This window comes from Eptatretus burgeri, chromosome 11 (assembly GCF_056783735.1).
Source record: "Eptatretus burgeri isolate ZD-2024b chromosome 11, Ebu_testis_v1, whole genome shotgun sequence".
Classification (NCBI taxonomy): Eukaryota; Metazoa; Chordata; class Myxini; order Myxiniformes; family Myxinidae; genus Eptatretus; species Eptatretus burgeri.
The window spans coordinates 48,628,780-48,655,553 of NC_140971.1; the positions used below are offsets into that span (position 1 = coordinate 48,628,780).

Sequence of the window (26,774 nt, forward strand, 5' to 3'; positions counted from 1 at the left end):
TCATGGGGTGTGGCACTGTCAGTACCTGTGCAGGAAGACGAAAGTCTGAGTCTTCAGGTCCTTGCTGCTTCTTTCCAGTCTTGCTCTAGGTATGTGAGACTTGGACTGACCAGGGATCTAAGACGCAGCCTTAATTCCTTTGGTACCAGGTCTCTTCGGAGAATCCTTGGCTATCACTGTTCGGACTTTGTGTCCAACGAGCGGTTGCTGAGAGAGACTCAGATGAGATTTGTTACCTGCCTAGTCCGTGAGTGTCAGCTGCGGCTGTATGGACATGTGGCTCGTTTTCCTGCTGCTGATCCTGCTCACCAGATTCTCTCAGCGAGGGAGTCTCATGAGTGGAGGAGGCCAACGGGCCAACCACGTGCCTCGTGGTTGCAGCAGGTTGATTGGCATTTCAAGGAGATGGGGATGGGCCAAGCATTTGCCTGGGGGATGGCCAGACGGAGGCCCCTGGAGTACCGGCGGAAAGTGGATGCAGCGACGCGCTGCTCTGGTGCATGCTCCCAAACCTGACCTGACCTGATACAAAATAAAGAGGACCGTTTCAAGGCAGAAAATACAACATTAATTCATCAGTCTTCTTCTTTCGTTTGCATCACAAGGCTGCAAGTAGTACTTTTTGCTGGGAGCGCAGCTGTGCCACTTATGCAGTGCCCCCTGTAGGTTGGAGCAGTACTATGGAATTTGTTGAGTGTACCAGTTGAGTTGAGTTAATTGCTCACTTACTCTTTGCAAAGGCAAACGTGGGATCATCAACGTCCACCATATAATACTAGCACACAAGACACCCAGTTTAACGTCCAACCGAGGGACAGCACACAACATTGATGAAATACCCTGCCGAAGAAACACTAAGATGACATTTTGTCGCTGGGTGGGGATTCAAATCCAGGCTAGACAGCTCAACGTCATACCTCTGGGCTATCCTGGCAGCCCAATTTCCCAGTAATTTTTGTGGGGTCTTCTCTTGTCCATCCATCCATTGTGACCATACTCTGTACAGAGCGTTTGTGCTGCGTAAGCAGTCTCCTTGGCTATTGGACACAATTCTGGACAGGTCACCACTCTGACACAATGTCCATCCATTCTCTCGTTGTTGGTCCTTAATTGGCTCCTTGAAAAGCCAATCAGGGGAACACAAAGGCAAGACATGTCTGCCTCCACAGAAATTACTGGAGAATTCACTGCAGTTGCATTCACTGCTTTGAGAACATGCATTTCGTAGATGAAGGGAAAATTTCGACAATGATATTGCTTCCCTTATTTATTTATTTATTTTACCATATCACAACACACCAGGTGCAGTCACTTGCAGTCGAACCCATGTAAACACGCAGTTTTTTTTCTTTGCGCTTTAGCAACACCGTATGCGACCAACAAGTTCAAAATCAATGTAATGGAATCGTATGAGATGTTGAAAGGAGAAGCCGAGAATTTCTTGTTCAAACGCGATTGATTTTTTTTTTTTCAGATGTATGAATGCACTAAATTTGCAGGTGGATTATACTTTCCTCGAAACACCTGGGACAGGTTCGGCATCACATTTTTGGGTTTTCCTCCCTCGCAGTTTCTCTTTTCATTCCAGGCCCCACACAAAGTTCAAAGGAAGAAAAGTGTTTTTTGAAACCTTTTAGTCGCAACAAGATGTGATTACAATTATGCATAATTTCCATCTTATAAGCATTCCCACTCTCAACCTACAGAGCAAAGAATTGTGGTGACTCCAGCATGAGGACAACGTCCCTCCTCTTGAGGACCAACCGAGAGCACATTCTTCATGGTGAGTTCTGCCTCAGTTGGCATTTTATGACTACCTTTAAATGCCCAAACGACAAATAAAATATATATTTCAAATATCCTGCTAATCAGATGAAGTTGAAAACTCCACAATGCTGGTTCAGGAGGTCTCAGATTGAAAGGTTGGAACAAATGCAATTACTCCCATCTGCTGACATGAGATGGTGTACATAAATATCCCATTGTGTCCTTTGCGAAGAGTAGGTGAGCTATCACCGGCACCCTGAACAAATTACAAATTCATGCCCGAGCCGACAGAGGGTGCTGCATTAGCGGCACGACCATGTCCCCAGCCAATGATGCTACTTTCAGCCTTGTGCTGCGTACGAAAGAAGGAGAATTAGACTTGCATCATTGCAGAGAACCTACATCGATGGCACAATTGATAAGTCGTCTTCTCGGAAGTTAGAGGTTCAATTGTGACCCTGGCCGAGTCATACCAAAACGTTGACATGCTATGTGCTGCTTCCTTACTTGACGTTCAGCATTTAAAGGATAGAACACAAATAAATAACCATAGGTGAGCATCCATATACAGAGGGGGGTGGTTGCAAGAAGAGATTTCTCCATAGTTGCTCGAGGCTGAACGTGAAGAGAAAATTGATCTCATAAAAATCCCAGAGTTGTCAGTTCCCAAAGTGCCCCGGGAAGTGATGAATTTCACCCAAACTCAGTGTTTGTCTGAAGTGAAGTCTGGTGTTGGCTGATGTATTTGAACGGAATGTACGAGTGTAATTTATGTCGCAACTCCTCCACGAGTCTTGTACTACACAAAAATAAACTAGAACACCACTGGATAGAGCACATACCTCCACCATGCTGAACAGTTTACGTTTTGTATCCCACTGATAGGCCACATCTGAATCCAGACCTAAATAAAAATCGAATCGGCTTGTTCTTGTAACTGACCCAACTCATCCACCAAGTTTTGTCATAATCCATCCAAAACTTTTTGAAATATCGTGCTCTGTTGTTTTTGGCCCCATCTCTCAATGTTGAAGAATCACTTCAAAAATAAATAAAAAATTATCTTATTCGGATGGAATCATTTCGTCCTTGTCACACACCCAACCTGTCCACCAAGTTTCGGCCAAATTCTTCCATCACCTTTTGAGAGATCCTGCTCACAGACAAACAGACAGACAAGTCGTTAGGCGACATGGGTGGTCGCTATATAATTGCATACTAGTCATACAGTTTTTGACGGATCGGGCTGAAATTTTTTTGACAGAGGTTTATTATAGTGCACATAAATGCATGGAAGCCGACCGGGCATAGTGGCGTGCGCCTGTAATCCGGCTACTCGGAGGCTTGGGCTGGAGGATCACTTGAGGACGGGAGCTCTGTGCTGGGCCGCGCTATGATAAGGTGTAGGGCAGCCCGGAATCATGGCGAAACCCAATCCTTATCCCTGTGTCGTAAGAGGTGACCAGGGTTGCGTCAGGAAGGGCATCTGGTGTAAAACCTGTGCCTAAATCGGTATGCGGATCATAACGGATGGTCCGCTTTGGCGACCCCTAACGGGAGCAGCCTAAAGAAGAACAACAATATCAAAGCGTGGAAGCCGATTTTTGATTTTTGAAAAAAATATATTTTTCGGATTTTTTCTAAAATTTCAAAGTCCCGTTGTTAGGTAACGATGGCGTCCATAGCAACGGTGCTCAAAAGCATGCAACTAGTTCCTGTATGAACCTACCAGTCAATTTTCATCAAAATTGGTTGACTCCTCTGGCCTCCAGAGCTGTCCATTACATACAAACAAACAGACAAGCTGGTAGGCGATAAGGGTGGTCGCTACATAATTGCATACTTGTCATCGTTTTTGATGGATCGGGCTGAAAATTTTTGACAAAGAGGTTGATTATAGTGCGCATAAAAGCCTCGAAGCTGATTTTTGATTTTCGAAAAAATAATTTTTTAGGATTTTTCAAAAATTTCAAAGTCCCGTTGCTAGGCAACGGTGGTGTCCCTAGCAACGGTGCTCAAAAGCATAGAACGAGATCCTGGTATGAACCTACCTGTCAAGTTCAATCAAACTTGACCTGTAATCAAAATCGGTTGACTCCTCTGACCTCCAGCGCTGTCCATTACATACAGACATACAAACAAACAAACAAACAAACAAGCCGGTAGGCGACGAGGGATTCGCTCGGGTCGAAGCGCTGGATACGATGCTTTTCATTCTGACCGATCCACCGACGAAGATTCATTGCCAAGACCTATTGGTTCACATACAATTGTTCCTCTACCTGGCAAGGTTTTTCCTATTGCGTATTTTGCCAATTGGCACTCCTCATAAAAAATGATGGTAAATGGACACCCTATTTTTGAAGGACTCCCATTTGAAAAATAATCGGTTTGCTGGTTTGTGCTGTGGAGCCTCACGTTGCAGACAGACACACACACACACACACACACACACACACACACACACACACACACACACACACACACACACACACGGAAAACCCGATAAACTTCTCTCAATGCTCTTGTTTGACCACCTCCTGAGCCACACATTATTTTTCATAAGCAACGCCCACTTTCCTATGCCACTCCCACTTTAAATAATAAATAATTGGAGGTGGTGTGTGGGTCATGGAATCGTTTTCAGTAAATAAATAGATAATTGGAGGCGGCGTGTGGGTGGGGAATCGTTTACAGTAAATAAATAAATAATTGGAGGTGGTGTGTCGGGAGCAGAATCCGAAATGGTAAATAAATAAATAAATATGGTGGTGTGTGGGTGGGGAATCGTTTTCGGTAAATAAATAAATAATTAAAGGTGGTGTGTGGGTCGTGGAATTGTTTACGGTAAATAAATAAATAAATAAGGTGGTTTGCGGGTCGTGGAATTGTTTACGGTAAATAAATAAATAATTGGAGGTGGTGTGTCGGGAGAATCCGAAATGGTAAATAAATAAATAAATGGAGGTGGTGTGTGGGTCGTGGAATCGTTTACGGGAAATAAATAAATAATTGTTGTCGGTGTGTGGGTCGTGGAATCGTTTACGGTAAATAAATAAATAATTGGAGGTGGTGTGTCGGGAGAATCCGAAATGATAAATAAATAAATGGAGGTGGTGTGTGGGTGGTGGAATCGTTTTCGGTAAATAAATAAATAATTAAAGGTGGTGTGTGGATCGTGGAATCGTTTTTGGTAAATAAATATATTGGAGGTGGTGTGTGGGTGGGGAATCGTTTTCGGTAAATAAATAAATAATCGGTTTGCTGGTTTGTGCTGTGGAGCCTCGCGTTGCAGAGACACACACACACACACACACACACACACACACACACACACACACACACACACACACACACACACACACACACACAGACGGAAAACTCGATAAACTCTCAGTGCTCTTGTTTGACCACACCTCCTGAGCCACACAATATTTTTCATAAGCCACGCCCACTTTCCATAAGCTATGCCCACTTTCCTACACCACTTCCACTGTCAATCAACCACGTCCACTTTCCATAAGCTCCGCCCACTTTCCTAAGCCCCACATAAAAATGACGGTGAATAGACACCCGATTTTTGAAGGACTATCATTTGAAAAATAAAACCTCAATCAAAAATCGGTTCGAGTAAAATTTTCTAAATATCTCGAAGTGTTTAATTCCGAAGTCTCGCTTCTCTACATTCAAAACTGAAGGACAAGTATTGAAAATACTGTACGCGGTTTTTCGGCCACTGCACAGCAACGGGTAGTTGCTCGGCCACGAAATTCAAACGCGCACATTCCCAACAAATTCTGCACATGTTGGCAAAGTTTCATCGAAATCGGTTTGCTGGTTCGTGCTGTGGAGCCTCGCGTTGCACACGCACACACACACACACACACACACACACACACACGGAAAACCCGACAATAGGGGATATCTAGCATATATGGCGAATCCAACAAACATACAAGCCGGTAGGCGACATGGCTGCTCGCTCTCGATGGAAAGCTGGCCGACGCGACTATCCGATATTCATGTACATGCTATCAATCAATTTAGCACAATAAATATGATTATCACAGCCCTCTTAGTTTGCGCCCAGAAACCCACCTTGTGAAATTTCAGGCATGTTTCCAAAGAGACTCTAACAAATGGCAGCCCTGGTAATTCCATTTATCTATTCGCTAAAGATTTTATTTTTTTATATGATGCTGTAAGACATTCTCCTTGGGAACAAAAAAAAACAGGTCCCTCGGAGGTCCAGTTTCGGAGGTATTTTTTTTTTTGTACAGTCCACAATAAGTGTACGATGTACGATAAAGTATTTTAGCTGTTGCTAAGCAACGGAGGTGTGCATAGCAACCATTCATTTTTGTGTACATGCTAGCCACATTGTACACATTTCACCCAAGTTTCATCAAAATCAAACTCTTTTTCTTAGAGATATTCGCAATTAACCGTTTCTGAAATGTTCGACATGTACTCGCCCAAAACCTATCTCCTCCTACAAATATTTTTTGTTGTGGCTGCAAATTGGCATGAAGGGAGCTCGATAGATTGCACACAGATCTCTAAGCTTCGATTTTTCGATTTTTTGACCACTTTAAAGGGCCGTTGCTATGCCGTTGCTCGGGCCCGGGGTCCCATATTCGAAAGCACACGATTCCCAGAAATATTGGTCCTACCTACCAAATTTCATTGGAATCGGTTGAGTGGTTTAGCCCCTCGGCTTGACCAAAGTTTTGCGGACAGACAGACAGATGGAAATGTTCAGAATAAGGGTGCTCTAAGAGCAGCCAACAGACAGATGGAAAAAGTGAAAATAAGGCTACATCTCGCGACCACCCAACAAGCCGGAAGGCGACATGGGTGGTCGCTACATAATTTCATGCTAGTCATACAGTTTTTGACTGATCAGGCTGAAATTTTTTGACAGAGGTTGATTATAGTGCGCATAAAAGCCTGGAAGCCGATTTTTGATTTTCGAAGAATAAATTTTTTAGGATTTTTCAAAAATTTCAAAGTCCCGTTGCTAGACAACGGTGGTGCCCATATCAACGCTGCTCAAAAGCATAGAACTAGATCCTGGTATGAACCTACCTGTCAAGTTTCATCAAAATCGGTTGACTCCTCTGGCCTCCAGAGCTCTCCATTACATACAGACATACAAACAAACATACAAACATACATACAGACAGACGGAAAAAGTGAAAATAAGGGTACTCTAGCAACCACCCAATAAGCCGGTAGGCGACATGGGTGGTCGCTACATAATTGCATACTCGTCATACAGTTTTGGATGGATCGGGCTGAAATTTTTTGACAAAGAGGTTGATTATAGTGCGCAAAAAAGTCTGTAAGCCGATTTTTGATTTTCGAAAAAATATATTTTTTAGGATTTTTCAAAAATTTCAGTCACGTTGCTAGACAATGGTGGCGTCCATAGCAATGGTGCTCAAAAGGATACAACTAGATCCTGGTATGGACCTACCTGTCAAGTTTCATCTAAATCGGTTGATTCCTCTGGCCTCCAGAGCTGGTCCATTACAAACAAACAGATGGAAAAAGTGAAAATAAGGGTACTCTTGTGACCACCCAACATACAGACAGACAGACAGACTGAAAACCTGAGAATATGGGTAGTCTCGCGACCACCCAACAGCCACAGCCGTGAAAACATAACCTCCATCCATCTTCGGTGGTGGAGGTAAAAACTGCCGCTGTAAACTTCTTCAAATTATCGTGAGCATTGCACTGCCTATTCTTGATGGTGGTCCATGGTCGTAACACTAAACATCTACCGCAAAAAATAACAACAACAATAACAACAGGTATGTTAGGCAACCGCACAAATAACTCGAGTTCATTGAACACCTTACTTACCCCAAGCAGTCTTGAAAAAAAGGACATGGGAAGAGTCTTTTCAACTCTTGCTTTACATTTCCAAGCATGAGCCGCCACCTTTGTTTGAATATCACCGATACTCCGCCCTTAGAGCACGCGGAAAATCTTATTGGTCAAGACGGCGGAGTTAAGTTTTGCCCAAATACTACTACACTGGTGGTTTTTGGAAGCGCAAACAAGGAAATTTGTTTTCCAGTGTTCAAATATATTATTAAATTGAAGGAAAATAAAAGTTGCAAAGACTGTAGAAAAACACAAAAACAAATCGTTCAATCGGAGTTTCCCGCCGTTTTACACCACCTGATTGAACACGTTAAATGAGTTCTTCATTCCTGTTGTTTGTGTCCTTTTGACGTCCCTAAAAAACAGTAAGTCTCCTGGTTGCAATGATTTGCTTCACTGCGAGTGCACAACGCACTTGGGACGAGACTGTACAATTTACCAAATTCAGAGCCAAAGTACTGCTAAACTGCAGGTTCATGTTCCGATTTATTTTCTGTTTCGTGTTCAAAATATAACGCTCAATTGAAATGGAGTTGTTCCTGATCGAAGACTGACGTCTGTCAGACAGATAGACAGAATGAACCAATTTCTTAACCCCACTTTGCGTGATGTGCACTTGGGGTAAAAGTCTAATAACAGAATGAAAGAACACTGAGATTGCCAGCAACATTGTGTCATGTATGTTTCTGCAGAACTTGAAAGCAGTCTGCGGTTTCCATACTTTGACACTTTAGGATGTCATTTCAACCCATCGTGCCTGTGCTCTATTCATACTTTATTTAACTTATACTACATAAATTTGCTCATCTTACATGTGCCAATGCCATTCTTACCATAAAACTCAATACCGAACAACATAACATCCACATCCTTGTAAAATCAAAACTCGCATATCCCATTTTATATCTGGCAGGCAATTTAGTCGGGACATAGACGCGTAGTGTGCAACTCTTTTTGAGCATTGCTGTGGAATCTTGAGCATGTACCACCTAAACCACTAACAGCCATCTTTCCGTCCTTGCTCAATACAAAGGGCAGCTGGCTATAAGGGGCAGGATCATTTGCAAGTAGTGAAACCATGATGGCAGTTTGTGTCGAATTTGAGCCCAAAGGGGAATAAGTTGAGAACCAGAGCTCAGGGGTGAACACACTACCAACTGAGCTACCCTGCTGTCCCTGAACCGACAAAACCCGGCCTCACACGGAGGTCTCCCGTCCAAGTGTAAACACATGCAACCTGCAAGCGAGTCAACAACGGGCACCTAGTTGTGATTTGAGGACCTTTTGACACACAGCTGAGCACTCTCACATTGTTCTTTGATGTACAAGTTACTGTTTGTCCGCCATTTTCATATTTTAGGGACATTCAACAAATTTAGCTGATCTGGAAATACCCCAACAGCCACAAAGCCAGAGAAGCAGATAGCAGATGAAGTCCTCTGCAGCAGTGGCATGCTATGTCTGCAACAAAACTCTCTGGCGCTGGTTCAAGAGTTCTCAGATTGAAACGAAGGTACACATAGTCTTACGTCGTTGAATTTTTCAGAATAGAACGTACTTTCCCTCATTATCCATTACAACGTATGCCTGCGGTTCATGAGAGCCTGGTGTTAGCTTAATGGTTAAGTTGGTGCACTTAAGATCTTAGGATCTTGAGTTCAAGCCCCTGTCATGCCATTCCATATAACACCAGGTGGGTTGACTCAGCCTATCATCCTCTGAAGGTCAACAAAATGAGAACCAGATTACTGAGAATAATGAGTCATTGAGAATAATGAGAACCAAGATTGTGCTTCCAATCCAAGGATAAACAGTTCTGGCAGCTCTGTGCATCTGAAGATGTGAAAGGATTGCTTCTTCTTCTACTGTTTCGTGGAGTAAGGATGGCTTATTTTTCTTCTTCTTCTGTTTCGTAGAGTATTCCCAAGTGAAGTTCTGAGGCCTTCCTTAAATTTGGGTTCCATGACTGCAGAGGACCTCTTGCATCGTCATCTGTTGACAGTTGTACAAATGTAACAATAACATTTTGTTTCAGTAATCTCTGCGGTCCACACGGAACATTGGCAAAAACCGTTGAGCAAATAAATTCTGAACTATTTACGTTACCGGATTTGAGTTGAGGTGGGTAAAAGCAGCTTAGACGCAGGTCAATCCTCACCCCAGCTTGAGTCAATCCTGGAGGGCATTTGTCCAAAATGAAGAACAAACTCGAGGGAATTCTTTCCCAAAGCAAAGTATTAGCAGTTGTGAGACAGAAGGTATTTTGTTCAGCATCATGCTCGAATTTATTTTAGAACCCAGCTACTTATTACGTACTCATTTTGGCTGAATTTTTGACCCTCTTACCCAACATCTGAAGTTTTTCTCTCCTCTCATTCCCATTCCACTTGAATTACTTCAGTTTTGCACTCCCCTGCCCTCTCACCCATGTGATAAATAGATGGCCCTTGAGGAAAAGAAATAAAATCACAACACAGAATTCCCACTGCAGTAGCCTGCCATCTTTATCGACATCCTGGAATTCAGACCTACATGTGTAGAAACAAGGCCTACAGCCCAGGCCCTCATACTATACTCTTAAGCCCAATGCGACAATCAAGCTGCGCATTGCTGTAGAATGTCTGTCACGACTGCAACACCACTTTGGGGCGGCATTGATTGCAACAGCGGTCTCTTTCACATGCCAAAGATCTTCACCCCGGGGGCTTAACTTGTCCCTCACATGCTTTGAAAAACATCAGGATTTCAGTTGCGGATAAACTTTCTCACGTTTCACCCAGGGGGCTCCGGTCTTTCCTCACCAACCACCCTCACCCTCTCCCCCCACACTTTCCTTTTCTTTGAGTCAAAACAAACATCGCCGGGACCTAATGCTGCAGATGAATGGTGCTTCACAGCTGCCATTGAGCAGTGCCACAGGCTGCATCGACCTGGACCTCTCAGCGCTAACAAATGAAGCATTCAAAACTAAACAAGGGTCGCGCTTTTGAAAGGAACAAACTCAGGGGGAACTCCTGGCAGAACATAAATGCTGCTTTACAAATAATCTTCTTTTTTAATCCTTCTTCTTCAAATGCAGTACATATTCTTCCTTTCCTTGCATTTCAAAATAAACCATGTTGTCATTTTGGCTAAAAGGAAATCGATTTTAAAGTTGTGATTCTACTATTGATATTCACCTTGGATCTTTTCACAGCATTCTGGATTGTCCTCTTTGATGTGCAGTCTCCAGCTTGTTGAGGTCAAGAAGAAGAAAATAAAATAAATAAATAAGGCAAAATGAAAATGTTTCCTTCAAAGAAACATCGGGGTGGGGGGGGGGAACTTTATAAAAACCACCACTGGAAGGCATTTCAACAAATCTCTGCCTTTGGTAACTTCTCAAACACCAGGACAGCTTACCAAAGCAGATTATAGGATTCCGTTAATCACCCATTGCTAAACCTTCTCAGAAGCTTATGCCTAAGCTGCTTTCGTACCAGTGCATGACGGGACATGTTCGGACGATATCCGCCTCTGCCGGGTAGGGGGACGTTGCCTTGGATTAGGCTCAGAGCGAATACACAAGGAGCTGTTGTTTCCATAATCTGACTCCTTTACCGCAAAAACCTCAACATGCAATCTTTGCAGCTTGATACACGGGCACAAATTTTGTAAAAAAAATAAAATAATGTACTCGACGTCAATGTTTAAAAACGTCATTGTCCGTTAAACTTTCATTTTCTATCTTAATCAAACGGAGTGATTGAAAAGTTTTTTTTCCCTTTTAAAATTTGCCGGCAATTTTTATTTTCAGATACAAAACTTTGATCCCTACCTCGAGTTCAAGCAGCTCAGAAAATACCAACGAATACCGTGTTATGCAAATTTATTTTTAAAATATGAAACAATGAAAACGCTTCAATATGAAGGAATGAACATGCAATTCTTTAAATGAAATATTTAATATGTACACGTTTTTACATTCCAAGGCCATATCTCAAGAAAACAACGTGACCAGGTAAATAAGAGCTACAGCTTACGATAAGGGAAATATACATTCCAGAAACCAACGGACCGTAAAGCGAAAGAAGGTCCGAGCGCAGAAATCACCGTAAAATTTAGTGCAACAACAATTTATCAGGCATGATAAAAGAAGAGACATTGTAAAAATTTTCTCACATCATCATCTTATAGACACGCTAAACATGAAACGTGTTGCGCTGTGCCGCCGTTGTAAGTATTTGGGAAGTGCACCCGTGGCAAACAGGCAGAAGAATTTAAAAGTCTAACATTACGCACAGCTAATGGGATTCAATCACTTCACAATAGTGCTGGCACGAAATTTTAAATTCCTCAAATTACGAAAGCGATTCTAATATATGTACAGGATGCGGGTAAGGAGGACATAAACTAATGTGGAAACCCAGCCGAGACCAACGACTCGGGTGGTCAATAAATCACTTCATACAGAGTGGCTTTCTTATCGCCGGAGCCTGTAACGATGTACTTGTCGTCCACGGAGATGTCGCAGCTGAGCACGGACGACGATTCTTTGGACTGTGAAGGACAACATGAACAGTGAGTTGTAGATGTCATTGAAAGATCACCGGACAAACTTGGTAAGAAGCAAAGCAGTAAGAACATTGCGAGAAAAGAAGCGCGGCGACGGCACGACAATCTCACCTGAAAGATGCTGGCACCGTACGGGGTTCTCCAAGCATTCAAGAGGTTGTCTTTCCCGGTGCTTACGAACCACTTTCCTGTAAGACGAGCCAGAAAAGGGGGTTGAAAAAGTGGGACATCCTTTAGGATGCATCGAGCAGTGACATGACATTCACAAAGCAAAATAAACGTTGGAAAATTAAAAACAAAATAAAAAAAATAAAAAAGATTACAGCACAATAGTCGGAGAGTAAGAGTGCGCTGATGTGGTTTTAGAGCACGGAAGGAGTAAAATCGAATTTATATCAAATCCCGAGACACGGCGAGCTGCTTATGGAGCAGCACTCCTGTTGACAGTAATTATTTTCTTTCCCGCTAATCCATTCTCCATTTTGAATTGCATTCCGTTGAGACAATTCAAAACACCACCACTGCAGGTGCCTTTGCCAAACCCCACTGGCATTTCGCACCCCATTCATCTCTTTAAAAGAATTACTAAAACGGAGCAAAAATGTTTTTTTTTTCATGCTTTCTGCATTTGACGTGGCTCGTATATGGAGCTGCATAATAAAAATGTGAGAAATACCTGTGGAGCAAGCAAGTGATTTTAGGACACAAACAAGAACGTTGACAATTCCCTTTTGAGCATTTAGCTTTTGAAGCTGGGTGTTGAGATACTGTGTTACCATGTACTGCGTTGATTCGTCCATCGTCTCCCAACGTCATTGTCATTCAGGTGGTAATACTCTGATGAACTAGTCGTACACGTGATTATATGTCCAAAATCTTCCATGTGCCTCAGATCATAAAAAGAACACCAAAGCATCTCAAAATGCAAAGCCTGTCTATGTCTGCCACAAACTAAACTTGATAAAAACAATAGTAAGGAAAGAAAAAAGAAAGTAAAATTTATTCATTAGTGTTCTCCATATTCTCATAATAAAGGTGAATTGAAAATGTGATGACAAAAATTCAAATGGTAAAGAAGTTATGGCCTGGACAAACACACTGAAGCTCAAATAGTAAAAAATAAAGAAATATATAAGCCATCAAAAAATAAATAAATAATAAATATATAAATAAATCACCATCTCATACTGACGCTTATTTCTACTTATTGTGACTTTGCCCTTTGACATCTTGACCCAATTATTAATTAGTCTTCTCCATATTCTCATAACAGAGGTTTATTGAAAAATAAATGACAAAAACTCAAATAGTAAAAAGGTTACAGCCTGGATTTTTGGATGGGGGGGGGGACTGGCTCTCACACCGTCTCCCTATACACAGAGGAGGAGGGGGGGCTTGATCTCACACCGTCTCCCAATGCACAGAGGATGGGCTAAAGATAAAGATCGAAAGGTTACTGAAAATACGATGTTTAAAAGCAATAGGATTTTTTTCACCCACCAAAGAAGAAAAAAAAGAAAGGATTGAGGTTGAACTTGTCAGAACCCACCACAAAAAGCAAATCTTATGGAGAGCACACAGCTTTCATGCAGGTGGAGCTGGTACTTGTCTGGTTTGCTGTGGTGCAACACCTCCACGTTGCTGCTTTCCATCCCGACAGCCAACCACTCTCCCGTCGGGCAGTAACCCAGAGAGAAGATCTACCCAGACATGGTGTTGGCCATTTCAGAAAATAAGTTTTAATCCAGAAATCGAATAATGTAAAGATGGCACAGGATGAGGTGGAAGATGAAGAGTCAAGTGCAGCCGACAATCCTCCAGGACCCCTACCTGGGATGTGAAATCGTGCTGCTGCAGCTGTCGACCCTCACGCAAGTCCCACGAGCGCACCGTGTTGTCCAGACCACCTGTCCATAGCTTGGTGCCGTCGTGCGAGATGTCAATGCAGCTTGCACCATCCGTGTGACCTTGGAACTGCCTACAAGACCCAGCATGGTCCATCAACCAGTCAATCGTGGCTTCCTCTCAGTATGACCAAAGTCCTTCAGGTAAACTGTCCCCAACATAAGCTAATCACAAAAACCCAAATCCAAACAAATATCGACTAAATAAAAGATTGGTGTGACATGCAGACATACCGCACGAGCGTCTGGTTGTGTAGATCCCACACGGCAATGTTTCCATCACTGCAGCAAGAGAAGCAGACTTTGGAGTCGGGGCTGATGGCGAGTGCATAGCACGCCGGTGCCGAGGAGGTCAGCTCGGCTTTGATGCGTGGGGTCGGAGCGGCTAGGTCCCAAATGGAGATCGTGCTCGCTTCACCTCCCACAATCAGAGTGCGCCCGTCAGGCAACAGCTTGCAGGATCGAATGTAGTTATCACGGTTCTGCCACAACAAAATAATACAAAGAGAAACTAGAGGGGGAGCACTCGGTAGAGTGCAAAATCTCCGCCGCCAATACTGCTAGGTCACTCAAGTGAACCTGATATCCTATTCATTCAATTTGACGTCAACAGTGCTCACAGAGTTATAGTTTGCAACTTTCCCTTTTACATACTCAATTCATTCGTCATAACTAGATTCCTTGAGACAGAAATTGATTTTACGTGGGTATATCCACCTGAAGTTCCAAAATCAGTCGCAATTATAATTTTGGCATGCTTTTTTGTTGGAAATCACTACCAAGATGTAGAAATGCAAAAAAACCCCGAAATTTTGTTGAAAAAAAAAAACTTGCAAAATTTTTTTTTTCTCTAACAATTTTTTTTTGGGGGGTTGGAAATCACTTAAAACATGTAGAAATGCAAAAAAAAATTCAAATATTTTTCAAAATGGCCGCCATAGCGGCCATATTGGATTTTGGACCAAGTCCAAAATCTAATGGCATGATCCTTGGACCATACCTAATCCCCCCACCAAGTTTCGTCGAAATTCGTCGAGGAGTTTTTCCGTAATACTGTTCACAAACAAACAAACAGAAAGGGGTGAAAACAGTAACCTCCGATCTTCGATGGCGGAGGTTAATAACACCAACGATCCTTTGACACGGATTGCTGTCATGTTTATTCGTCAAGTTCGGGAGTACTTCTACCACTATACAATGAAGTCCTTTCAATGATTTTGAGATCCCAACAGAGAATAACCTTATTTATAATTATTCACGCCACGGTCACAGGTCGAGCCCTGAGTATTGGGATTATTGGGTAGTGAATCTAGTCTGCTCTTATTATCAGTATTTCCGTCGATATGTTGGTCTGTCTGTCTGTCTGTTCGGTCCAGTGCTCCGTTAATACAATGGCGATTTCGATGAAACTTGGTTGGTAGGTTCATACCATGACCTAGTTGTGTGCAAATGAGAACCGTTGCTATGGACCCATCCGTTGCCTAGCAACGGACCTTTGAAATTTTCAAAAAATCTCAAAAAAATTTTTTTTTCGAAAATCAAAAATCGGGCCACGTGCGACTGTGGGCAGTACATTCAGCCATATTGTCAAAAATTTCCAGCAAGATCCTATGAAAATTCGGAGAAGATAGACTTTGAATGAACCCTGGTCGAAAACAATAAAAAAACGAAGTTAGTTACATCTCAGAGACTATGAGTCAGATATACATGAAACTGGTTGGTAGAGGTTCATGGTATGTCCTAGTTATGTGTGAGAAAGAACCGTTGCTATGGACGCTTTTGTTGGCGAGTAACGGCTGAAAAACGACTAAATTCGACTTGATCGACTACCCATGTCCGCCTCCCGGCTTGTCCCATCTGTGTTTGTTTGTTTGTTTATGTACGTGTCCGTTTGTCGACAGAATAACTGAAATGAAATCAAGTTCAGTTCTATATTCACTCATGCCACGGCCAGAGGTGAAGCTGAAGTTGACGCATGTTTTTATCCACATATATACATATTAATTATCAAAAGCAATTATTTTCATGTGATGATTTTTCACGAGCAATTGGCATTACTACAGGACGTAATTTAAAAAAAGAAAAGAAAACAGAAGTGATATTGATTTCAAAAAAGGTACCAATACCAACAAAGCTACACAAATAATAACATGCACCCTGACTTAGGTGCCGTCTCCCCATCCTCGGGTACATGGAATTACCAAACAACCATGACATCAAGAGAAACACCACGGCATGAGTCAGCACCTCCTTCAAGTGCATTCTACTTACCAAATGTCATCATTTGTGGGCAAGGAAAGAAATCCATAAAATGGGTCACGGTGACGGTGGGAATTTTGCAATATGGATAGTCCGCAATAACATTAGAACAACTTTTAGCAATTGGAAACGTCCAAATGTTTTTCACACTATCCAACAGATTAGAGATTCTTAGTAAAGCTTTCTCAAACTAGCCAAGTTGCATAGATGTAGATGTTCTCGTCGAAGTCCACAACAAAAAGGGGCCTCCAACTTGGCTTGTGGGCCTTTACACGTGTGACATGCAGACATACCGCATGGGCTTTCATAAATGGCTTGTGAGCCTTCATAGGGACCTATCTTGACTTATCGACCTGTTTGAAAATGCTGCATTAGTTACGAATAAATAAATAAATTTACCACTGATTCTCAAAATGCATGAGAGTCAGACATTGACCACAATGAGCGTTCTTCATCCCGCACTGCAGGCATCAAGTGCCATTAAGGAAGGGTATTGCATGCCCGTCCTGCACCCTTCAAAAGAAGAAGTATGTGGCAACATGTGCCTGCGATAAAAGAAAAAGAAGAAGACGTTTGTCATCGTGGGTCTTCATGGGGGCCCTACTTCGTTTGTTTGTTTCTTTGGGGACTGCTTCGCTTGTGGGAATCTTTGAGGGACTAGTTTGAATCTCGAGCATCTCGTACCTTTCATCTTTGGATAATGGCATCAAGCATAAAGCAAGTCAAAGCATTTATAACCACATGTCAACAAAATAATTTCAAGAACCCATTAATTTTTAATGTGACAAATGCATTTTTAAGAACGGAAGAGAAATTTCATTATGTATAACTCATAGAGTATATGATAATGGCCTTTTACAAGTTAAGGCAAAGTTTAACCAGCTATGAGGAAATGTTGGGTTGGGAAGGTGGTGGTTAGTTAACTCAGTTATCACACCTGCCTGCATCTGTTGTGTTTTTAATCACCATTGTTGTCGAGGTTATAAAGAAGAAGGAGTAAAATGAGTTAGAAAACTGCATTGGGACATTTCTTACAGCAGCCGTTCCTCTCCAATGACGTCAAGTGCCAATGTGTTGGCAATTAGCATCATTAGCCAGGAATAGCTTGCAAGAGGAGATGACCCGAAGAACAGTGTCCCGATGCACCCCGTGTTGTATTTTTACCCACACACAGGACAGAACGAATGTGGGATAAAACGAAGAGAAGTTCCGGGTCTCACCTACGACGCTCGACGATGTGACTGGCTTGTAAATGAAACAAATGACCAAAGAAAATGCAGGAGTAGAATGTAGCAAATTAGATGAGAACACAATTACAGCTTCTCTTTTTTTTGATGAACAAACAGCTAGCTCAAATGGTTTTGTTCTGTGGTTCACCTTCAAAAAAAAACTAATATTTGTTTAAAGGTGGAACAAAGACTATACTTGGTCAATATGGATTGTTGAATCAACTGATATGTTTCTCGAGAATAAACAGTTTATCGAGTTTATCAACTAAAACACAAAATTTCAATGTAATAACGTACATGTTCTTCTTTAATTGCCAAATAAAATTAATGAAAACAAAACTTCTGAAAGAAACACTACATTTGATTAAAATACAGGGAGTCCCCGACTTACGAACCAACCCCCACAAGGTATTTTTTGGTTCATGAAAAAAATAAGTGACCACTATATTCGTTATTGTTGTGTGTGTGTCTGTCTGTCTGTCCTGAGCATAGCTCCGTGGGTTTTGATCTGATCCTGATAAAATTTTGGTGGGAGGTTTATATCATGATCTAGTTGTGTTTTCCTGAGAATGGGCGTGGTGCGCCCATTATGGGCGGAGCCACGCCCAAAAAACGCGTTTTTAGGGGGTAGTCAATTTCAATTTGCATCTTCTCCTTGGGGTTTTGTCGAATCTGGCAGGGGTTTCGGTATTTGGTTAGCCCAATGGCACCTGCATAGCCCCACGGAGCTCGATTTTTCATTTTCGTCTCAAGGTCAAGGTCACAAGGTCATGAACTTAGAGAATTGCGAATTTTGACATAAAAAAATTATCTTCTCCGAGGGGTTTGTCGAATCTGGCTGGGGTTTCGGTATTTGGTTAGCCCAATGGCACCTGCATAGCCCCACGGAGCTCGATTTTTCATTTTCGTCCCAAGGTCAAGGCCACAAACTTAGAAAATTGCGAATTTTGTTTTTAGGGGGTAGCCAATTTCAATATGCATCTTCTCCTAGGGGGTTTGTCGAATCTGGCAGGGGTTTCAGTATTTGGTTAGCCCAATGGCACCTGCATAGCCCCACGGAGCTCGATTTTTCATTTTCATCCCAAGGTCACAAGGTTAAGGTCACAAGGTCACGAACTTGGAAAATTGCGAATTTTGATATAAAAATCATATGACCTCCCAAACTTTGGGAGCTCGGATGACAATATTTTTTATGCATAATCTTGAGGTCATTCCCCACCTAAAGTCTTGAAACCATTTTTCTCTATCTCGAACACCTTGCCCGTGGCGCCCCCTTCAACTTTGTTTTTACGCTGATTTCATCAAAGTATGGATAATCCGAGGAGTGCGAAATGCCATATAGCCTATGTGACGTTATATTGATCCTGGAATGTTCCAGAGGACATTTTGCACCAAAGGTCATAAGCCTTGACCTTTAAAGTTCACAAAGGTCAAATTTTCAAAGTTGTGGGAATCGAACTGGGTTTTCGACCTTCTTTGACGAACTAACTCCAATAAGCTATATGTCCTTATTTTAATGTCCACAACATTGTTTTGTTACCTTTAAAGGTTATGCAAAGGTCAAATTTTTAAAGTTGCTGAACGAAACCGGATTTTTGACATTTTGCAGCTAATAACCTGTCACTCGTACCACATCATGTTGATCATTTTTATAACTTTGCCAACATTATCTCATCCTTGACTTCTGAAACAATCCACATCGTCAAATACCGCTCGTGAACCATCGTCGTCTTCAGACTCATTATTATTATTAATATCCAAGATATGAACGTTCACTCATACATACGAAATGATCGTGGGCAGAGCAACTCGGTACTCATTGGTTGGGTGGAGCATGACTCTTTCTTCCGTGAGATGTAGAGTCTGAGCGGCACGTGGTTTATACAGTATCCTGTGCAATGCACAGCACTGTACTGCTTGCAGCTGCATTCATAGTGCCACACATTTTACCTTGAAAACGAACCCCACTCATGACTGATAAACGTTGCAGTTCTGATAAACATGACAACAAACTCTACTCATGCCTGATAGAGTTCCTGCAATGAAGACATGCAGAACCTTAACATTGGAGATGAAATTGGAAATGATAAAACGATCTGATAAAGGTGAAACTCACTCCAAAATCGGCGCTCATTAGACCTTAATCATTCAACGATCGGAACAATTATTAAGGACAAAATAAGAATTTTACATGTAAGGGATCTGTTCCCATTAAATCAACAATAATAACAAAACAAAGAGTAGTGTTATTGCTGACATGGAAAAAATATCATTAGTATTGTTACATTTGTGTGTGTGGGGGGGGGGGGAGGGGTTAGATATCACTATAGAACGGAAAGAAATGTATAGAGTAGCATGGTCCATGCACGAGTAGCGAGTCATCTCGATGTATAATTAGGGAAACGTTAGCTTAAGAATTGTCTTGTTTGCATATGCGCCATACAGGGGGTGGTGTGTGGTAATACTTGGTTATGGATTATGATGACGAAATTGTGTAAAACCTCAATGTCAACCTTTACCAGCAGGCACCAGGAGACAGCAAAAGACAGGGTTGGAGCCATGAACGACTTCAGGGGTGGAGTTATAGACGCCTCGCAAGGGGGAGGGGGGGAGCATTTCCCAGACAGAGGACAGAGAGGAGCCGAGTTGGGCAGTTGAAGATGAGGAAGGAGAACATGACAGTTGGTTTTGAGGAGCACAGGGAAAAAGACTGCTGAAGAGAATAGAGTCTGAGCTTTCTCTGAGGAGGTTGTCCTACCTGCCTGCCTCTGCCTGTGTTCATCACCCGGAACCTATTCATCATCCTGCCCCTCGTCTGCTCGCCTCGTCATCCCTCCTCATCGCCTGCTCACCCCCGCTGCCACCAGAGCTGAGCTCCCCCAGTTTTTGTCCGCTTCCCATCAGTGACTGAGTCTAGTGTGTGGCAACTAGTTCTTTAGATTTCTTTATCTCATTGTATTTAATTATTTATAAATTGCACCCCCTTCCAACCCTCCATCATCTCCTCGCAATTCCACCATCCCCTGGTTGTTTGGGTTACGGGAAATAACCCCCTTGGTTTTTTTAAGATTTAAGGCTTATTGGGTCTCTCCTCATGACCCGCATGCACATTGTCCACCATTAATTTGAAACATCTCTTAAGGAGTTGAGCCGCTCAGGACATCGTGGGACTTTAACCCCCACCGCAACGAGCTCGATGCCACATGATCAGAACAATCAACAAGGACAAAGTGAGAATTTTACAACATATAAAGGGATCTGTGCCCATCAAGTCAACAATAATAACATAACAAAAGAGTGGTGTTTTTGCTGATATGGAAAAAAATGCTTGAAGTATTATTTACTATCATTTATTGCAAATGTACAATATTTCAGTTTAATTTTGTGTTGAATTATGTGTTGAATAGGCTTTCTTGGCTTGGTTGCAGAACCGAACCACCATTTATAACCCAGAGTCCATGGGAAATTGAGTCCCAACTTACAAACATCTGACTTAAGAACAATTGTTCAGAACACAACTCATTCACAAGTCAAGGACTCCCTGTATTGTGAATGAGTGAAGAATATTTTACCATGATGCAACATTTTTGTAATGGATGGAATCAACAGGAGGTTGATTGAGGTATGCTGAAGGCCGTGGGAGGCAAGGGGATGCTGACGTGAGCATTAAGTCTTTATCGAAGCAAAAGAGTAGAGGAGTTAACACCCGAAACGTCAGCTTTCATCACTTCCCATGGGGGTTAGCAATCCTCAACCAACGTCCCAATTGCTCTACCTGACTGCCAGACCAGATCGACACTTGCCTTCACCTTTAAGACTAGTTCTTCATTCTAACATTTTTGTATAATATCTCAAGAGAATATGACAGGGTAAGGATGACAGGGTAAGACAGGGTACCAAGGGTGCTCACTTGACTCATGAACCTCCCCATGGCTATGTATCGACCCCAGATAGTTCACCACTCAGATGCAAATGCAGAAATATGTGCTGAACAGCCATGGGATTTGAACCCACATCAATGGCAGCGATGCAGCAAGGCTATACGTACTCAAACACCAAGCCCCTCAACAACAGATGGATTGATTGTAATGGAGTTGTTCTCATCCTGCTTACAGAGGAATTTGTGCATTGTATTCCTCCAAGCCCATCCCTCGGTGTACTGCATTTAGAGCAGAGGGTGGTGGGCTCTTGTCAGAGGAGTCTGAAGTGAAGATCCGCTGGATTGGTTACTTTGAACAGCTGTACCAGGCTGATCATCCATCTGCTAAGTTGGACATCAGGGGTGTAACCATCCCCATTGCTGACCCTCCAATCAACTGTCAACCACCTTTGTTTGTGGAAACAAAGGCTGTGGTGAATCAGTAGAAAGGGGGTAAAGCTCCTGGGATCTTTGCCATCCATTCTGAACTTCTCAAGACTGGTGGAAATGCTGTACTCGTGTTGTTGCATGCAGTTCTGTGCTCTGTTTGCAACACAGGCATCATCCCAACTGACTGGAAGAGGGGCCTTGTTGTTCCTCTCTGGAAACGGAAGGGTGAACACCAGGACTGCAACAGCTACCGAGGGGTGACGCTGTTCTCAGTGCCGGGCAACGTCTTTGCTCAGGTAATTATTGATGGGGTTCGCCATGATCTGCTTGAGCACTAGCGCCCTGAGCAGTCGGGCTTTACATCAAAGAGGTCAACAATTGACCGTTTCCTTGCTCTTTGGGTCTTCACCGAACGCAGATAAGAGTTTCAGTGAGGGCTGCTCGCAGCCGATGTTGATCTCTGCAAAGCATTCGATTCGTTGAATCGGGATACCCTCTGGAGGATTCTCGGTCTGCATGGGGTGCCACCAATACTGATAAATCTGATTTCTGGACTATACCCTGGTACTGAGAGTGCTGTGAGGTGTGGTGGTTCCATCTCCGACTTATTTCCAGTTGTTACTGGAGTTTGTCAGTGGTGTTTACTGGCCCCCACACTTTTCACTGCTTGTAAGGACTGGATTCTGTGGAGGATGTCGGAGATATCAAGATGTGATGCACCGTTTGGGAATGTCAACATGTCTGACCTTGATTTCGCAGATGATGCAGTCATCCTTACAATGTCTCTTCGGGAAGACAATGGACATCCTTATGGGAGCCCTCGAGGTGCTGAATGAAGAGTTGGAACCGCTGGGATTATGGGTTTTCTGGGTCAAAACAAAGATCCAGGCTTTCAATGACATCTTGGATGCTGCTATCCTGTCTGTACCTGTTTGTTGTGAGGATGTTGAGGTCACAGAGAGATTCACTTCACTTGGCAGTGATATTGATGTCTCCACATGTTCAATCCACATCCAGTGGTCAATAGGCATATCAGTCATGGATTCACTGGATCATGTTAGGGTTAGGGTGTGGGTGTGACGCTGTCGCTACTTCTGCAGGACGATGAAAATCTGAGTCTTTATGTACTTGGTGCTTCCAGTCTTGCTCTACGGAGGTGAGACTTGGACTCTCATCAAGGATCTGGGAGAAAGACAACTCCTTTGGTACCACGTCTCTTTGGAGAATCCTTGACGATCACTGGTCAGACTTTGTGTCTCACGAGTGGCTGCTGAGAGAGACTCAAATGAGATTTGGTTCCTGTGTCGTCCGTGAGCATCAGCTGCGGCTGTGTGGATGTGTGGCCCATTTTCCTGATGCTGATGTTGCTTATCAGATTCTCTCAGTGAGGGAGCCTCGTGAGTAGAGGAGACCAACAGGCTCACCACGTGCCTCATGGTTGCAGCAGGTTGATCGGCATCTCGAGGAGATGGAGATGGGCCAGGTATCTGCCTGGGGGATTGCCAGAGACCCCTGGAGTATCAGCAGAAAGTGGACACAGCGACGCACTGCTCCTGCACATGCTTCCACATCTGACCTGACCTGTTTGTTCGGTAGGGTGCTGTTACCATGAATGTGAGAATGTTGTCGCCTTCTCCATGGCAACTCTTTAATTACATGATTTTTTTGTTTTTTCTCAGATTACATGATTTTTATTTTGTCTCAGGAATCATGGTGGTGCCTGTCCATATATTACATGTTGGACGAGGACACCAGTAGACAATGGACAAATACACACACCATATGGGCTCTGACTTGGGATCCCAGCATGATGAGGTAAGGGCTCAGACGGGAACTCCAAACAGGTCAACTCTTGAACGTGATATATGCAAGTTATTTGAATGTTAAACGATGAATGTTAAGTTTGTTATGCTGATTCTTCATGTTTCTTAACCTTATCTTCCCCCCTTCTCTTATTTGTTTGTTTTTTTCCCCCGAACATTCCATTTTTATATGGTGATTAATTATTGTAACCTGCCTCCAAATTTTAACTTTTATGGAACAACTTGCAGAAGCCCGTGGTAAAAATACCACAGTATAAAAAAGGAATCCTTTTATTCTTGCACTGGTTGAAAGCTAAAAACGGGAGGTTATACACAGTCAAACCTGTATAGAAAGACCACTCAAGGGAAATGGAAAAAGTGGCCTTTATAGACAGGTGGTCTTTCTGTACAGGTTTGCAGCTGCCATCTTGGCTGCCATCTTTCTGCAGTGCAACGATGATATTCAAGCACAAGTACCAAAATGTATACAGTAAGCAAACCTGTGTTGGTGACCTTTATTTACTCTTTTAATTATTTTCTAATGTGATTAATTCATATCTCGGTGTCATTTTGGCAGTGAGGAAGCGTTATACTTTCCTGATGAAGTCCAGCAGTATTGTCTGTTTACATGTTTGGCACAGTTTGAAGAATTTGGCCTCAAACTTTTCCTCCATCTCCATGGAACTCTCCAGCAAAGCACTGCAACCTTTGCTCACTCCAAAGGCCTTCATGTTGGCAGGGCTTGCAGCAAACTGTTGGATGCTCTTTATCTTGTTCTCTGCAGATGAACTGACATCCTCCTCCTCCTTCTCCTTATCTTTGCTCATCATCTGTTTATCCTCGTCGTTGTCAACCAACCTGCGCTGCAGATCCTCAATGGTAGCTGCCAAACGATTGTCAGATGTAGCTGCGATTCCAGCATCGACAGCGACAAGTTCACTGAGAGACATCTGGATAGCGTTTTCGGAGGCAGAGTCCAGATCCTCATTCTCATCTTCATTTTCCTCCATGCTATTGGCATTTGAAGCCCCAACTCCACACCTCTTGAAACACTTCTGGATGATCTCATCTCCATCCCTCCAAGACTGGCAGATCCAGTAGATGGCTTGCAGAACATTAGTTTTCCTCATCAGCTCTGGTCCAGTCAAGTCTCTTTCAGTCTCAAGTTTTCAAAAGATGCCTCTCAGTTGTTTCTTCCTGAACTTCAGCTTCAATGACTGAATGATCCATTGATCCATCAGCTGTGTTTTGGAAGTCATGTTCAGGGGAAGAAACAGAAGTTTCACATTCTTTAGTTGGAGGTGAGGATGGTATGGGGCATTGTCCAGCAACATCAAGATCCCATTTTCTGGTTAAAAGACAGTTGTTAAAATCATGCACAGTTAAAAGACTTCACAAGTCATTGATGCTTTGTTAGCATGGTAGCCCACAGGGAAGTCCTTCCTTTACAGATTTCCAAAGCAACATTGCTTGATGGACTTTCCAATGATGAGAGGCTTCTCCTTCTCACCATGAGCATTGGCGCACAGCATCACAGTCAAACGTTCCTTGGAACGTTTCCCACCAGAACAGTCCTCACCTTTGATATGGAGTGTGAAGTCCACCGATGCCTTAAATAAAATGGCACTCTCATCCATGTCGCCGATGTCATGTAGGTCGTAACCAACACAAGGTTCAGGAACCTTGAATTTCCATTCCTCCACTCTCACCACTCATTTTTCCAAAGACAATGCTTTGACTCTTCCTGAAAGCCTCCAGGCACCCAATGGATGCCTCAAAGTCGTGAACCTTGAGCTGTTTGGTGATTTAGAGGACCAGAAACAGGAAACATTCTCGCAGTGAACTCCTTAAACCACTTGTACAGCAATGCAATGAACTCTTCGTTTCCTGTCTTCTGGATTTTTATTTTCCGTTCAAAAGGAACATTTCCCTCAAACTCTTCCATCCAGTCTCTCTTCCTCTTCACAATGTTTTGGATCTACGTCTTTCTGCAGCGATGGTGTCACATGTTGAGTGTCTCAGTGATCACTCTGCAGCTCATGCATCGTGATCACCTCCATTTTTATCTCCAATGACAGCTGATTATGTGATAACTTTTTAGGATTCACGTAAGAAGTCATAGCCTAATGTTAATCAGAGAATGAGTTTCAGTTTATTATCACACTGAAAACCAAGTCGAATTTGAAAAATTGAAAACGCAATCCAAATTGGAGCAGCCAATAGTAGTGAGCATACAGAATTGATGAACGATAAAATGCAAATTCACTGAAACAAGGAACTCGGAAGTTCCGTACACCGAAACACATATATATATATATATATATATATATATATATATTTATTTATATTGTGACGTCCACGGGACTTGAACAGTCCCGCCAACGTAGAATGAGCCGAAACGATGGAGGCGGTTTATTTATTTATAACCCAAACATGGCGGTTCTAATCGCTCTACCGGAAACGGGACGAGGAAGGTGGCACGAGTCACTTTTCACTGAGTTGATGATGTTTATTTGTTTTTACTATTAACCAGAAATAACAAGACTCGGCAAGAAAAGGGATCCGGGGAGATTCGACGGGATGGTGTGGGATCGGGCGTGGGGAAAAACACAGACAATTCCAATGAATATACAGATCTCAAACCCTCTAAGGCGCCAAGCACACACACACACACACACACACACACACACACACACACACACACACACACACACACACACACACACACACACACACACACACACACACACACACACACACACACACACAACGTAGCTATTTCTGGTGGTCAGGCTGGACCGTGGTGTGGACGCAACTGTCCCTGGATCGGCGTCGGACGAGCTGGCCTTGCTAACGTCAGGGGGGCAGGAGAAACCGTGGTGCTGTCGACCTCCTGGTCTTGGCCCAAGTCCGATCACAGCCGCCAGGGAACCAGTTCTGGCGCCAAGTTGCGAGCAGGAGAGGGAGGCAGGTCCGCCCACCGTTCGACCCCGTACTCCGAGTCAGCAGAACCCCAGAGCCAACCAAGGTGAGGCACGAGGCTCAGCAAGGCTCC

At 43.0% G+C, this 26,774-nt stretch overlaps 1 protein-coding gene and 1 long non-coding RNA gene across 11 annotated transcripts in view; one reads left to right on the top strand and one right to left on the bottom strand.

Annotated features, from left to right (window-relative positions):
- LOC147017025 (uncharacterized) overlaps positions 1 to 16,983 on the top strand; it is an 87,462-nt gene extending 70,479 nt beyond the window's left edge. For both annotated transcript variants that reach the window (XR_015049307.1, XR_015049306.1), the window contains 2 exons: positions 1,707 to 1,783; positions 16,847 to 16,983. This is a non-coding gene — a long non-coding RNA (uncharacterized LOC147017025). The remainder of the gene's footprint in view (positions 1 to 1,706; positions 1,784 to 16,846) is intronic.
- LOC147017026 (transducin-like enhancer protein 4) overlaps positions 11,516 to 26,774 on the bottom strand; it is a 60,323-nt gene continuing 45,064 nt past the window's right edge. For all 9 annotated transcript variants that reach the window (XM_085846367.1, XM_085846365.1, XM_085846368.1 and 6 more), the window contains 5 exons: positions 14,355 to 14,602; positions 14,047 to 14,194; positions 13,766 to 13,916; positions 12,328 to 12,404; positions 11,516 to 12,201 (listed from right to left, as the gene is read on the bottom strand). In XM_085846367.1, the coding sequence (XP_085702493.1) occupies positions 12,094 to 12,201; positions 12,328 to 12,404; positions 13,766 to 13,916; positions 14,047 to 14,194; positions 14,355 to 14,602 (732 nt within the window). In that variant the 3' untranslated portion in view covers positions 11,516 to 12,093. The remainder of the gene's footprint in view (positions 12,202 to 12,327; positions 12,405 to 13,765; positions 13,917 to 14,046; positions 14,195 to 14,354; positions 14,603 to 26,774) is intronic.